At 40.4% G+C, this 13,423-nt stretch overlaps 1 protein-coding gene across 7 annotated transcripts in view; it reads right to left on the bottom strand.

The window, feature by feature from the left end:
* mdga1 (MAM domain containing glycosylphosphatidylinositol anchor 1) overlaps nt 1-13,423 on the bottom strand; it is a 96,633-nt gene that overhangs the window by 26,782 nt on the left and 56,428 nt on the right. For all 7 annotated transcript variants that reach the window (XM_085907383.1, XM_085907385.1, XM_085907384.1 and 4 more), the window contains 4 exons: nt 8,917-9,113; nt 7,677-7,809; nt 2,439-2,708; nt 381-710 (listed from right to left, as the gene is read on the bottom strand). In XM_085907383.1, coding sequence (XP_085763509.1) covers nt 381-710; nt 2,439-2,708; nt 7,677-7,809; nt 8,917-9,113 — 930 coding nt within the window. The remainder of the gene's footprint in view (nt 1-380; nt 711-2,438; nt 2,709-7,676; nt 7,810-8,916; nt 9,114-13,423) is intronic.

Below are 13,423 nucleotides of genomic sequence, written 5' to 3'. Positions count from 1 at the left end.
GCAGATGGCGAATAAAAAAGGTACAAAAGAAAGTGACGTTAACAAGGCACATTTTATTGAACAATCACACCGCTTTAATGTAACATGGGAACCGTGAAAAGCAACTGCCGCTCAGTGTTCGGCGCTAACATTGTGGCTAATTACACAAGGAGCAAAGGTACGAGATACATGTTGGCATGAAATTTTGTCAAACAGACGAAGGGCCATATTGAAAGGTGTCGAGGTTATTGAACTGTATTAAAAAGAGAGAAGCAAAACAAAATGGAAATGATCTAATGTGCTAAATCAGCACATTTCAAAAAGCAAAAACTGCTTGACATTTAGTCTTTTAACTGACACACTTTGGAAGTCATGCAAAAAGACAAAAAGAAAGACCTTACCACTGTTCTGAGAGATGTTGACATCCACTCGGAGCTCTGGCACGCTGCTGCCCGGGAAGTTTGCCACGCAGCTGTAGGTCGCCAAGTCTCGGAATTTCATGTCCACAATCTCCAAGCTGCTGGTACCCGGCGCCATATCGGGGTCGCTGCGCAGCAAGATCAGGCTGTCCGTGTTGAAGACCAAGGCGCCGTTCTTGTACCAGGTGTAGTTGACCTTGTCCTGAGGGTTGGCATCGACATGACACGACAGCTTGAGGTCTCGACCCATCTGGATGCTCTCGCTGTCCTTGTTGGAGTCTGGAGTAATCTGGAAGGTCAGGTTGCTCATAGCTGGGCCAACAGAAGACGAGAGCTGGTTAACTGCAAGCTGATTAAGCCAGAAAACATTTCTTAAAATAAAAAGGAAACTCAAAGTTTGGTTGCTACAATGTGAAATAAAAATTATTCCGTAAGCGGTCCTATGTTATTTTAAATTGAATTCCTGGCCTTTCTTTTTTTTGTGTGCATTTTTGACAGTACAAGGATTACGACTGCCACTTATGATATAAATGTGTAGGTCAGCAATTATTATTATTATTATTATTATTATTATTATTATTTTACAGCCATGAATACTCATCCCTTACTTTTAAAATAAATAGCACAAATTATATTTGATGAAAAAACACTTGAAAATAAAAAGCAAAAAAGAAAAAAACAACGTGATGCAAAATGTCTCAAAGTTCCAAAAAGAGAAGCAAAAAAGTTCATTAAAGAAGGAAGCATGAGGGGGTTTGTGGGGGGAAGAAAGCGTGTGACATAAAAGGAGCCTTGCACAGAATAAAACTGAACGTCGCTACAAGAGAGGAGCAAAATCAAGGACAGACTAACTCTCGCAGTGTCACATTTCATTTTCACTTTCAAAAGCTACACATTCCCCAGAAGATTTCAACTCTGAATACAAATCAGTTGTGTGTTTCTCTCGTTAAAGGCAGCGAGCAGTTTAGGCCGGGGGTTTCACTTCAGCATCTTCTCAGAGATGCCCGGGTAATGTCACGCATGAGGTACTGACCATATGTTTCACATGCATTGTGTATGTGTCTTCAGATTGACATCGTCCTTACTCTCGCTCACGCACGCACGCACGCACGCACGCACGCACGCACGCACGCACGCACGCACGCACGCACGCACGCACGCACGCACGCACGCACGCACGCACGCACGCACGCACGCACGCACACACACACACACACACACACACACACACACACACACACACACACACACACACACACACACACACACACACACACACACACACACACACACAAGCATGCACTGAATGTGTTTCATTTGCTGCCTTGTCACCTGTGTTGGTGCGATGATGCGTTCAGGCCCATTAGGTTTACAGGAAAAATCCATCCAGCATACATTGTCAACGGTGTTAGCTAAAGGGCGAAACTCTCGCTAATTGCTTCCATTCCGCTCCAACTAATTGGAATGAATAAAGATGATTAAAGGAACTAAAAATAGCTGCAAGGGAGAAGCGATGGAAGGCTTTCTGTATCAACGGTGAACAAAAGAGGAATACTTAACCCGACTATTCTGACATGATTCTCACCAGTTTTTCATAATGAGGGATCAACTGCTTGTATTAAAATACACATTCCAATGTAGGTGGGTGTTGCAGCCACTGTTCGAGGTTACAGCCATTCAATAAGGGAGTGAATATAGCTCTGCACAATATGTAGGCTAATTCTCTTTATTTAATATTGAAATGAGGAGTGTCATTTAACATCTTGAATCCTCTTGAATGAAAAACAGTTGTGAAATGAGTTCAGCTTAGTTGACTGCCACCATACTGTGCTTAAATGTCAAAGCAAAAAGCCTCAACGATGGCTCACATCTTGGAAAAATCCGAAAGTTTAATCGCCGGACCTTGTTTTTAAAGCTTTTTTAGGTAATATATTATATTTTTCATTCTCTTATCTGCATGCTGACTGCTCTTTATGTTGATTCTGCACAGCACTTTAACTGAGCTCCATTAGTGTGAGTGGAAATAATTTGGCTACTTACTCCTGACAACAACGTTGATGTTCTTACGGGCGGGGTTGCCCACGTTGTTGACAGCCGTGCAGTTGTAGAAGCCCCCGTCTGTTGGTGCGACGCCCCTCAGAATCAGCTGGGGACCGCGAACCTTGGCGTTGAGGGGGAGAGGTTCCGGGTAACGCGACCAGGTGACAGTAGGCGGAGGGAAACCTGCGGTCACTTCGCATGTGATGACAACATCCTGGCCGGGATCCGCCACCACCGTGTCGTTGACGGACAGCCGGATCATCGGGGGAGCTGGGAAGTGATGGGATCATAGATTATTAGTTTGGATTTTTACTCCAGATATAATGATTTGATGATGCAACCTGAAGAAATTAAAATTCTTTAAAACTGCTATATGTTTCTCACTGAGGCTGCAAAACTGGCTTTACGATTTTTTTCTAGCACATCAGGTTTTGGAGGTATTTTCATTTTTTTGTTTTAAATTTGACCTATGAAAGCTTCCATGACATTTCAGGGAAAGAAAATCCACCGGTTGCTGAACCTAACCAAGAATGAATAAATATTACTAAATATATTTTCATCTATATATTATTATTAAAACCTGACGTGCTACAGAAAAAAACACTATTAAAAAAATTATGTATAATATTTATAATAATATTTGAGCTGACGGATAGAGACTACGGCAAGGATTTAAAGCAGATTTCTCTTTTATTTTTATTTGTTATCAAAATGAGATCAATGTAATCCTCCGCATAGTACAGAAGCCTTCCATTCCTCTAATAGTTTTTTATTCAGGACATCCACTCAATCAATAATTTTCAACAGACTGCAATCGACTAAATTGAAGAGGTGCACATTACTAAAAGACCTAAAAAAAAATCTGCACGTCTCTGCTAAAAGCAAGAAAACACAATGGATGAATAGGAATGAACACTATGAGCTATAGAGGATAATAAACATTTGGATGATGCTGAGTAGGACACAATGTGGTCAACTATGATATAATGATGCATTTTTGGAAGAAAGATTTTGAAAGTCAGCACCCAGTGTAATTCAACTTTTGCAAATTACCAGCCTCCCCTGCTGAGATGAGTAAAAATATTTTATCGGCAGCTTTCAAGCTCTGACCTTAAAGCGTCCCAGCCAAAAGTAAACGAAAAAACATGGCTGACAGCCCACGATAAGCTACAATTTGCTTTGTTTGTGAATCGATAATTTGACTTTCAGCAACGGTCCGGACAACAAACAAAATCTATTTGTCGGAAGAACATTTTACCGAATTACTCAGCTACAAACTATTTATGTGTATACACACTAATTTCCATACAAAACAGAGTGGCTTTGCTATAAAAAACAAATGTGCTACAATACTAACAGATAATATTCTACTGTTTTTTTGTGCAAGGTCAAAATAGGTCCCTGTTTTTTGGAATTAAGCAAATAACATGTACTAGCTGCTTACAAACATTGTTTATATTTATTTACCGCTATAAATAAGTATAAACAATGTTTCATTACAATTTCTCCTAAAGAAGGATACGTCTGTGGAAAATTGCTAACACACACACAGCGCTCAACACAAAACACACACTGTCGACCGTGCAGCCCCTTTACAGCTTTTGACTGAATTTGAACAGTCGCCAGTAAATCCAAAGAGCGGGAGAGTTTATTCAGCCCCTCATTGATTAGCGCAACTCCCTCACCACTATAGCTCCTCTGTAATGTGCCATTTCGACAAGTGTGCAATAAATATGATTCAATCAATGGCTGGTAAAGCCTATTGTGTGTATGCTGTGAAAACTGAACACCGATGGGCAATTTCGAGTAAGACTGCGGAAAAAGCTCTGGTAGGAAATTGTTTGGCATTAATGGAATTGAGTGAAATAATTGCTGAACAATGGAACAAATCTTGTCAAGCAATGTTGTCCCTTAGGATACAGTGAGGAGTCCTGGTAAAGGTTATGGCTGCGCTCACACGATCAAAATTATATATATTAATTAGAACAAAATGATGTTAAGTATCAGGTCATTCTTTCCAGAGCTAGTTCCTTTCCTTTGATCTTGATCAGTTATTTACTATATTTATATATTTATATAATTCTTTTATTGGTGAAAGGAACTAAGCAATCACAGCATACAAAAGTTGAGCAAAACTGCAGCTGTTTGTTGCTGATTTGGATAATTATCTAGCACATCTTGCAGACCAAAACACTGCACTTCAAACGCATGACTCCAGCACACGATCCTCAATCTAACACATGGGTAATAAAAACAAGGCAGAAAATACTGGATGCTGGTGATATTTGCAAATCAAAGACATGGCGGTTGAGCGACTCTAATCTGTTTACATACCGCCTGTAGTTTTGTCATCATAATGATTTTAGAGTGAGTGTGGTGGAAGCAGATCAATAACTCTGAGCTTCATTCAGTTGGTTGGTCTGGTTATCGCTATTGGTGTAATCAATTGCATCCTAATTTTTGTTTAAAAAATATGTCCTAATCACCAGTCCCATTGGACACTGTATAGGATATGCGAGGGGGGTCCCCTACAATGTCAACTTGTAGATGGTCACCATATATCCCAGCAGCAGCTCGGTTCCCAATCAACACTCCATCACATAAATGGTCACCACACTATCATTGGCCAAACCTCGCATTGTCATTTTGAAATGGAAAAGACAAAATATAAGGTATGTTCTGTGAAGAGAAAACCAAATATGTGACTGAGGAGGTAAGTGAGCGAAGGAGGGGAAGTGAGGATTGGGGAATTATAGCTTCAATTTCCTCGGGATGTATGGCAACAGCGGGATCAGCCGCCACTCGTCGCCAAACTAATGGGATTTGTGCGCAGCGCCGCACTTTACAAGCAGCTAACAAATGTTTCCATTCTTAACACACGTTGTCTGTTACTCCACCCTTCATTTTGCCTTTGTCACGCTTTCAACATTTTACATAGTTGTTCACTGCACGACAGGCTCTCCAGTCTCATACTCACTGGCCGTAACATTCGGTACACCTGCAAAGCATGATAACGTCCAATACAGCATAAAAGTAAGTCTGCACTTCAAAGATAACCCCACTCATTGTTTATTGACCTTATCAGAGCGATATTCATTGAACAGGCCAGATAAAGCACTTACAATGCTCATAAAGAAAAAGTGAATTGGTCATAATGTTCGCACTTAAAACAACTCAGGATGTTTTTAGAGACTGCTGTGTAATTGTTTTCTTTTGACACCAACTTTGTGTAAAAAAATAAACAGACAATCTATCCATTAGCACTTGCAATATTATTTTAAATACACGGTAGGTCGTAGAAGTGTGTCGGCGGCTTTTCTCCACTTCCACTACACTCCTGTTTCATTTTTAAAGAGTGTCTTAACCCTTCTTCAGCAACTTAGTATTCAAACGGCACCCCAAATCACCTCTGAGGAGTCACATGACCTCTTCGAGCCTATCTGCACAGCCATGTCTTGATAATAATGAAACATTTATGGAGGCATCAGTAGCTTGGTCCACAAGGACTTGGCTTTGTGTCAGCAAGGTCTAAGGTCCAAATCCCACAGAGAGTTTTCAAACAGATGGGGGGGGACTGGAGAAATTCTTGCCAGCTTCTTTGGTTAGCACTGTTGATGTTACAATTCAACGTGTTTATCTTGCTTTAAGTTAGTCAAGTCTAAAAGTCCAAACATTTACACAAGTGCTCCATAAAGTGATATAAGAGCAGGAATTACTCCTCTATAGTGGTGCCAACCTAATATTTTGTTGTATCACGCAAAATCTTTCCAATCTTGTTCTCAGAACTTCTAATAGCACTTTCCCTACCACCTCCCTCCACCGTTGTCCCTGTATTCCTATTAGGCAGGAAGAGGATTTGGCAGCTGCCGTCAGTAAGTGGTAGGACTGGGATTATGATCCCAAAAATCAATCAATCCCCTTGTCCCACCGCAGTGAAGCAGCAGTGATGGCGTGACCCAGTTGGGGCAATCCAATCTAAGCGGTGAGTGACGGACGCCACAAGGACACACGGAAGCTCAGCGGAGAATAAATACAACTAAATATCACGGAGCATGGAAAACAACTGTCTTTGTCTTACTTTACTTTGCTTACTCTCACTTCTCGTCATTTTTTTCTTTTTTTAACAATGACGATGGGATTTTGCACCAGTTTGATAAGGGACTGCTATAATGTATAATGTTGCTAGATATGCTAGAATTCATGACCCCATTTTACTACATTCGTCACTTTATAGCCCGTTAAATGTCTCCCGAGTGCTGAGACTCATTTTATCTTAAATAGGATGTGCCTATATATAAAATATGTTTTGGGGAATGAAGATACTTGTTTAATATAATTTAAAAATGAGTACAGTTTTACAGGCTGTGCACTTTAGTATAATTTTAGGTTGGTGTAAAAATTGAATTGCTTTTCATTCCACTGGATTGCAGTCATCGAAAATAAAGTTGATTACCGTAAATTTTATTTAAATCCTTTGCATATTGCAAAACTAAGTGGAGAAACCTCAAACGTTGAACACAATGTGTTCCACAGGGTTGGTTGACCACTGAGCAACAGCTCAGTGTTGCCTTTTCCAAAATATTCTCAAATAAAATGTAAAGTTAATTTACCCTTTCCGGGCTGACAGCAGCAAAATTTAATTGTTTTTTTTAACTGTGTCACAAAATACATTACAGCAAAAAAAATCTAGAATAAAGACAGATAGACAGACAGCCGGCCAGACAGGGAGAGACAGACAGACCGCCATAGGCTGTGGATATTCTGCTTTACATGCAAAGAATTCTCTTGAAATGTTCCTGTGGATAAACTCATATGGTTGGTATCAGAAACAGAGGCAGAGCTGAAAACAGCACGCAAAAAGAAGCCAGCCTCAAGAATAAAAAAACAAACAAAGCCAATGTATCAGTTTGACCATAACGAGGCTGACATAGCTGTCAATGGCAATGTTGTTGCTGGGCGGCGGCGGTGTGGAGATGGATCGAACGCTGCGGACTGAATTGGAGATAACAGGCAACGTGACAACTGAATTGCAGCTGACGGCCCTGTGATGCCTTTTCAACAAGACGGCTTGGCAATTGGGCGCACCGGGAGGCGGGCGAGAGGAGAGACCCAGTAAATTTGAGGGGAAAGTGAAAAGGCGGAAGAACAAACACTGAATGAGGTGGAGAGAGAAGAGGAGGTGGTTGGAAAATAAAGAGGTCAGATGTGATCATCAGTAAGAAATGTGTTTTTACTTACACGTGCTGTTTGTGAGCCTGAAGGTGACTGACTTGTCTTCAATGTTACACACATTTCGAACAGACACTTGGCAGGTATAATCGGCAAAATCCTTTGTTCTCAGATTTTTCAGCTTCAGGACTTTGGTTTCACCCTGAAGTGCAAAAACACAAAAAACACGTTTGATCTGATGACAAACAAATCGGTTGACTTCATTCTAATTGTTTCACATATTGAAATCTTGTCTGAAAGATCTTTTTCATGTGTATGAGCTGTACAAACAATCACATGTGTCAATCATGTCTACAGACAGCTAAGATTGCCACTGCGATGGAAGATCCGTGTTCCTGACTGTTTTGGTACCCGCTGTGTTTGTTCGATACCATATAGGCGATGACTGGGCTGATCGATTAGTAGCCAGTCTTGACGAGTACCATACTCTGCTGCCGGGACAATTGAACTCCAGGGAATCTGCTTTGTGCTTGACTGATACGCTGAGAAACTGAGTAAAAAGGAACTGTTGTCCTTGTCTTTTCAGACATGCTGGAAAACTTTTGTTTACCGTAACTTATTGATCAGTGAGTGAGAGTACGGCTTTGCTTAAACAAATAGAAGTAGAGAGTTGGTTGAAATGTCTGGTGAGGAGCAGGTTGTGCTAATATTCGCAAATGGAGCAGAGATTAGAAGACAGGAGGACACGTCGGCAGGTCAAGATTAAAGGATGCTAGGTTGGTCAGATGATCAGAAGAAAGTTTGGGAGGTAATTGGGTTGTTTGAATGGTCAGTGAATTCTTTGGAGTTCAAAGATGGTAGCCTGCTAATTTTACACTTACATTTTATATTGTTGTATGTCTTGTAAACCAGTGTTCACTGTTTTTATCGGTTTTGGCCATTAAAGAAGAATATTGGTACTTGACGGTTGCATCATTTCGGGCCTGCATTATCGTCGTTTCTATAGAGGGGAATGCCGGCGCTATTCGATCGTTGCTGCTTTTTACGGCCACAAGGCAGTATTTTTTGCAATCGTGTTGTTCGGTGGAAATGTCAGTGCAGGTGGACTAGATGGATGGATGGCTGGAGGAGCTGAGGATGAGGAGTCAGGAGCCTCATTAAGGTGGAGCCCGGAGGAGATGTGGATGGTCGTCGTTGTTCGAAAAGCAAAATGTAGGAGTCTAACTGATTGCTCATCACTTCTTGGTTTAGCTACTTTGGTTGACTCAAAGTATTGTGACGTAGAGCAAATTCGGAGAACATTTGGTACCTGAGTGTAAAGTGGCTCGTAGATATCCACACCGTTGTCTTTGCTTTGTTCGATGAGCACGTTTGCACGCTTCCAGATAAAGCGAGCGGGCGGGTTGGAGTTGACGGTGCAGCGAAGGAACACGGTCTTCTCCTGGTAGTAACTGCCGCGAACGTCACTGATGGTCTGGTGAACAGTCAGAACCGGTGTGTCCAGGTCTGAAAAAATACAATACCAAGTAAGATCTCGCCACTCATCAAGACGTTAAAAATGTCACTACAGTTTCATTCAATTTACTGTCCACAGTTTCTTTTTGCCACGTGCCTCTGTTGCTTTGAATTTGTTCTATTATTATTTTTTATGGTCATGTATATCCAATCTGACAATTTGCCATGCTTCCATGTTCACTTCCTCAATGTTAGTGTCATCTCCTTTTCCCATGGTGGATGCAATTTCACTTGCTGTCACAAGCATGTTGCTCTCCCTCTGTATCTGCCATTTCTCCAAATTTCACTGTCACTTCCATTTCTCATAAGCATCCGTCCTTCCCAATCCCCTTCTCCTCACTCCATGCAGACGCCTTTTGCGGCAAGTTATGTGTATTTAATGCGGCCAAAATGAAATAATATGCTCATGATGAAAACACATCATCATTAGTGCATTCCATCTCATAGGAATGAGCTGACTTGTCAGTGTCACTGCCGTGTTCCTCGATTCCATCATGTGAGTATGGCAATGTAACAAGGGTAAGTGGTGTACATGTACTGATCTGATTGCATTCTTAATCTGACATATTCGGGCGGAACCATGTGTAGTAGATTAAGCATGCTAGATCTCGTGCAATGGTGGAAAGGGCAACGTCGTCACGAATGGGTTGCGTTATACACGCAAATCTGGATTCCGTGCCCTTGGTTACTGTAGATGGCCAGAACAGATGGCACGTAAACAAAGCAGCAATTAAAACCAGTGATAGATAATTAGATGTTTGAAAAACAACAACAGGAGCATGTAGGACGAAGGAAGAAGGAATCATTTTCATGATTTATTCCTTTTTTTTTATCCATAAAAAGTGTTTGAGGACAAAAATGAAACTTTTTTTTTATCCATAAAAGATGAAGATGAAACTTTAGAGATACATGCTCAACAAACAAAAATGTGCTTTTTCCTTTTTGTCTACAAATCAGCTAAAAATATAGCATTTTATTTTTAGGATAAATATAAAAATATAGCTATATGCTTAAAACTTTATGTATTCATCCCAATCTAAAAAAAAAAAAAAAAAAAAATACTATTTTGCTCAAAAGAAAAAAACTCAAATTTTCCGTCTTCCCTTTGCTCAGCAGGAAAGCTCTGAGCATGTGCTTCATGGCGCAAGATTTCATCATACTTAAATTTCGCTGACAAAATATAAAGTTCGCAAAGATACAGACGCAGCACCTCCAACAATGTCCCAACAGCCAATATTAGCACATAAAAATGTTCAGATATTGTTGCATAGCAGATACTCCTCCACTGAAGTCGTCTAAAAAGTTCCAACTCAAGCAAAACCTGAGCACGGTGTACCGTGACTGACCCAGCTAAGCTGCTTACTCTAATACATCTCTCATTTTAACGTTGCTCTCGATCTGTTTGGCTGAGATTTTCCTCAACACTCTCTGAAGTGTTCACCTGTTTTCCCCCGGCTTTCATCTTAGCCTTGGTTCTGATAACGACAACACGCCGCTCGCGACAAAAGGCCCAGCAGGAGGCGCGACAGCGTGGCAACAGTGAGCGCCGTGAGAGGCGATGCCAGCAACAGGGCCTTCAAAAGCTGGGCGCTTGTCAAAAAATTCGGCATGCCTCGTCTTGGCACTGCCAGCGTGTGCCTGCGTTTGAAGGAGATTGGGTAAAAGAACACAATCAACTTTGTTTACTTGATTTTGGGGATTGTGTTCAGGCAGATTTGTGTCCTTGCCTGGTAGATTATTTGCAGTGTGGCGGTAGAGTTGAATAAGTAATGCAAGGTTGTGTGTGACAGAAGGCAAAAGAGTGCTGTCATTGTGTCTGACCACGATTGACACGTACACAAATAAAGAGAGACAGCGGATTGATTCCTTTGGAAATGACTTCATAGTCACTAAGGATTGTGTTATTTGAGCGACTGAGGTGTGAGTGCTATATAAATGTATATAAATAAATATTTTGGATATAAAAGCACATGTTGCCGGAACGACTTATAGAAGATTCAGTGGTAAATAAAAACATTTAAATTACGTCTTGACTCAACATTAAAACATTTTAACTTTTGATTCCAAGGAACTACTTAGAAGTGAATTGAGGCGCTTCATTTAGACAAAAGTAGTGCTTGACTACCATCATGTAGCATCTTGACGCCAAAGAACTATTTAGAAATGAGTTGCGGAGTTCCATTTAGATAAAAGTAATGCTTTTCTGCCATCTTGTGGCAGCTTCTGGCAAGAATAAATATTTTAAGACTACTTAGAAGTGAATTGAGGCGCTTCCATTTCGACAAAAGTAGTGCTTGACTACCATCATGTAGCATCTTGACACCAAAGAACCTCTTAGAAGTGAGTTGCGAAGTTCCATTTAGATAAAAGTAATGCCATCTTGTGGCAGCTACTGGCAAGAATAAATCTTTTTGAGGCAAGTCAATTACCAGCGGATTTTCACTAATGGCGGCAGGGCTTAGTTCTGATACACTGTTCCCCAATTAAAATTTGCACCAAAGGCAGCATATTGGCTGGACGAGATACCTTCATTAAGCAGCTTATACAAGAGGAACCATGGCAGTGATCTCCTTAGAAATAATCCATTGTAACAACCATGGCTGAGCAAGTGTGCCTTTGCAACAAGTCAACTGTGTTTTTATAACAAGTTGACCTCTGCTCGCCAATCACCCCCGACCGCCCCGGTAAGAGGACGGACGGCGCCCGCGAGCTTCCAAATCCTCTTTGATTTCCAACATCATGCTCTATTCCCTAATAGCACTCAGGGAGTAGACGGCCATTAAGGGAGCAAAGACAAGATGACAGGCTCAATTGAGTGAGAGCGTGTCATGGAAGAGAATTAGACGTAGTGTGTGGCGAGGCGTGATTATGTGACTGAGATGTTTGCTAGCTATCGCACAACATAGAGCAGCAAATGTACTTGTGTGAGTCAACACGTGATTGTGTGGTCATTTCAATGAGTTTACATCCTAATAAAGCAGATTTAAAAATTGCTGTGATGATGGGAACATTTATTTGTGCTTAACAGGGAGATATTTTCTCTTCAGTTAAGAAAGAATTAGTGCTCTTCGGGCTCAAGTTTTATTGTATTATGAAATTAACAAAATACCATATAAATTTGCTTCCTCTGCATAATTTGTTTTCTCAGCAATGGATTAACAAGCTTTATTGTATTACCGAATTCACGAGGAACCCTATGACTGTCATTCCACTAATGAAATGACAAGAAATAAGAAAGACAGTGATTGGATCTTTAAAAGTTTTATGTTGATGATAAGCATGAGTCAAATTAATGTCATTCTAAAAGTGAATTCGTTTTCTATAGCGCTATCTGACGAGAACTAAACTTAATGAGTACCAACGGAACAATTCTGCATGTGCATGACGTTTGAGTGTCAGATTTTTTTTTTCTGTCTGTATTAACGGTGGTTCATTTAAAACTCATAACTTGCAACAGAAAAAAAAAAAGGAAAAAAAATCTGAAACTGGGATTAAAATTCTATGGCCGCAACCCATATGTGTGATTTTTCCAATTCTTACTTTTTCCCAATCAAAATACATGAATGAGCATTCCTGACTACACACTCACGCACACACAGACACACACAAATATCATCATAAATGCACACACACGCAAATGTACATGCAACCAAATGCATTAAAAAAAAAAAGATGCAAAAGACTACGCCTGCAGGGAGGCAGATTTGCCATTTGATCCAGCTTTGCGTCTCGTCAATTATTCAGCATCCTTCGCATAGACATAGCGCTAAAGAGGCCATGAAACATGCACAAGACCCCCGTTTGGAAATTACAAGAGCCTGTATTTAAAAGGCAAAGGCAAGTAGTCAAGATTGATTTATTGATATGGGATTATTGTCTAGCACACTCTCCTTTTTTCATTAAAAACAATTAAAACAATGAGAGATCTTTGGATCTTTTGTGTTCGCTAATGCCATAAATATCAAGGTAGATATTTACATTTACTAGACTCCTCTTTTTAAATAACTTGAAATAACACGGACCAAGCATTTCCATGGTGAAAGAGATTCTCCATTGTGCTGCAAAGGCGCAATATGAAATTCGAAAAGTAAAGGCTAGACATCACTTGAGTGTAAATTCCATGCATTAACTTAATAATGCATATCTGCCACGGGGTATCCTGTATATTGCAAAAGTGAACAATGTCGTTTCATAATGACATCATTAATTATGTTGAAAAAAACAAAATACTGTTTTAGTCAATTGCATCACTATGGCGTGACTGCATAAAAGTCTTGAGTTTACTTCACTCATAGGCACAA

The sequence above is a fragment of the Syngnathus leptorhynchus genome, chromosome 3 (genome assembly GCF_054491065.1).
Source record: "Syngnathus leptorhynchus isolate UIUO chromosome 3, UIUO_Slep, whole genome shotgun sequence".
Classification (NCBI taxonomy): domain Eukaryota; kingdom Metazoa; phylum Chordata; class Actinopteri; order Syngnathiformes; family Syngnathidae; genus Syngnathus; species Syngnathus leptorhynchus.
Note: the sequence above shows the minus strand (reverse complement) of the source record. Positions and strands in the feature narration are given on the sequence as shown.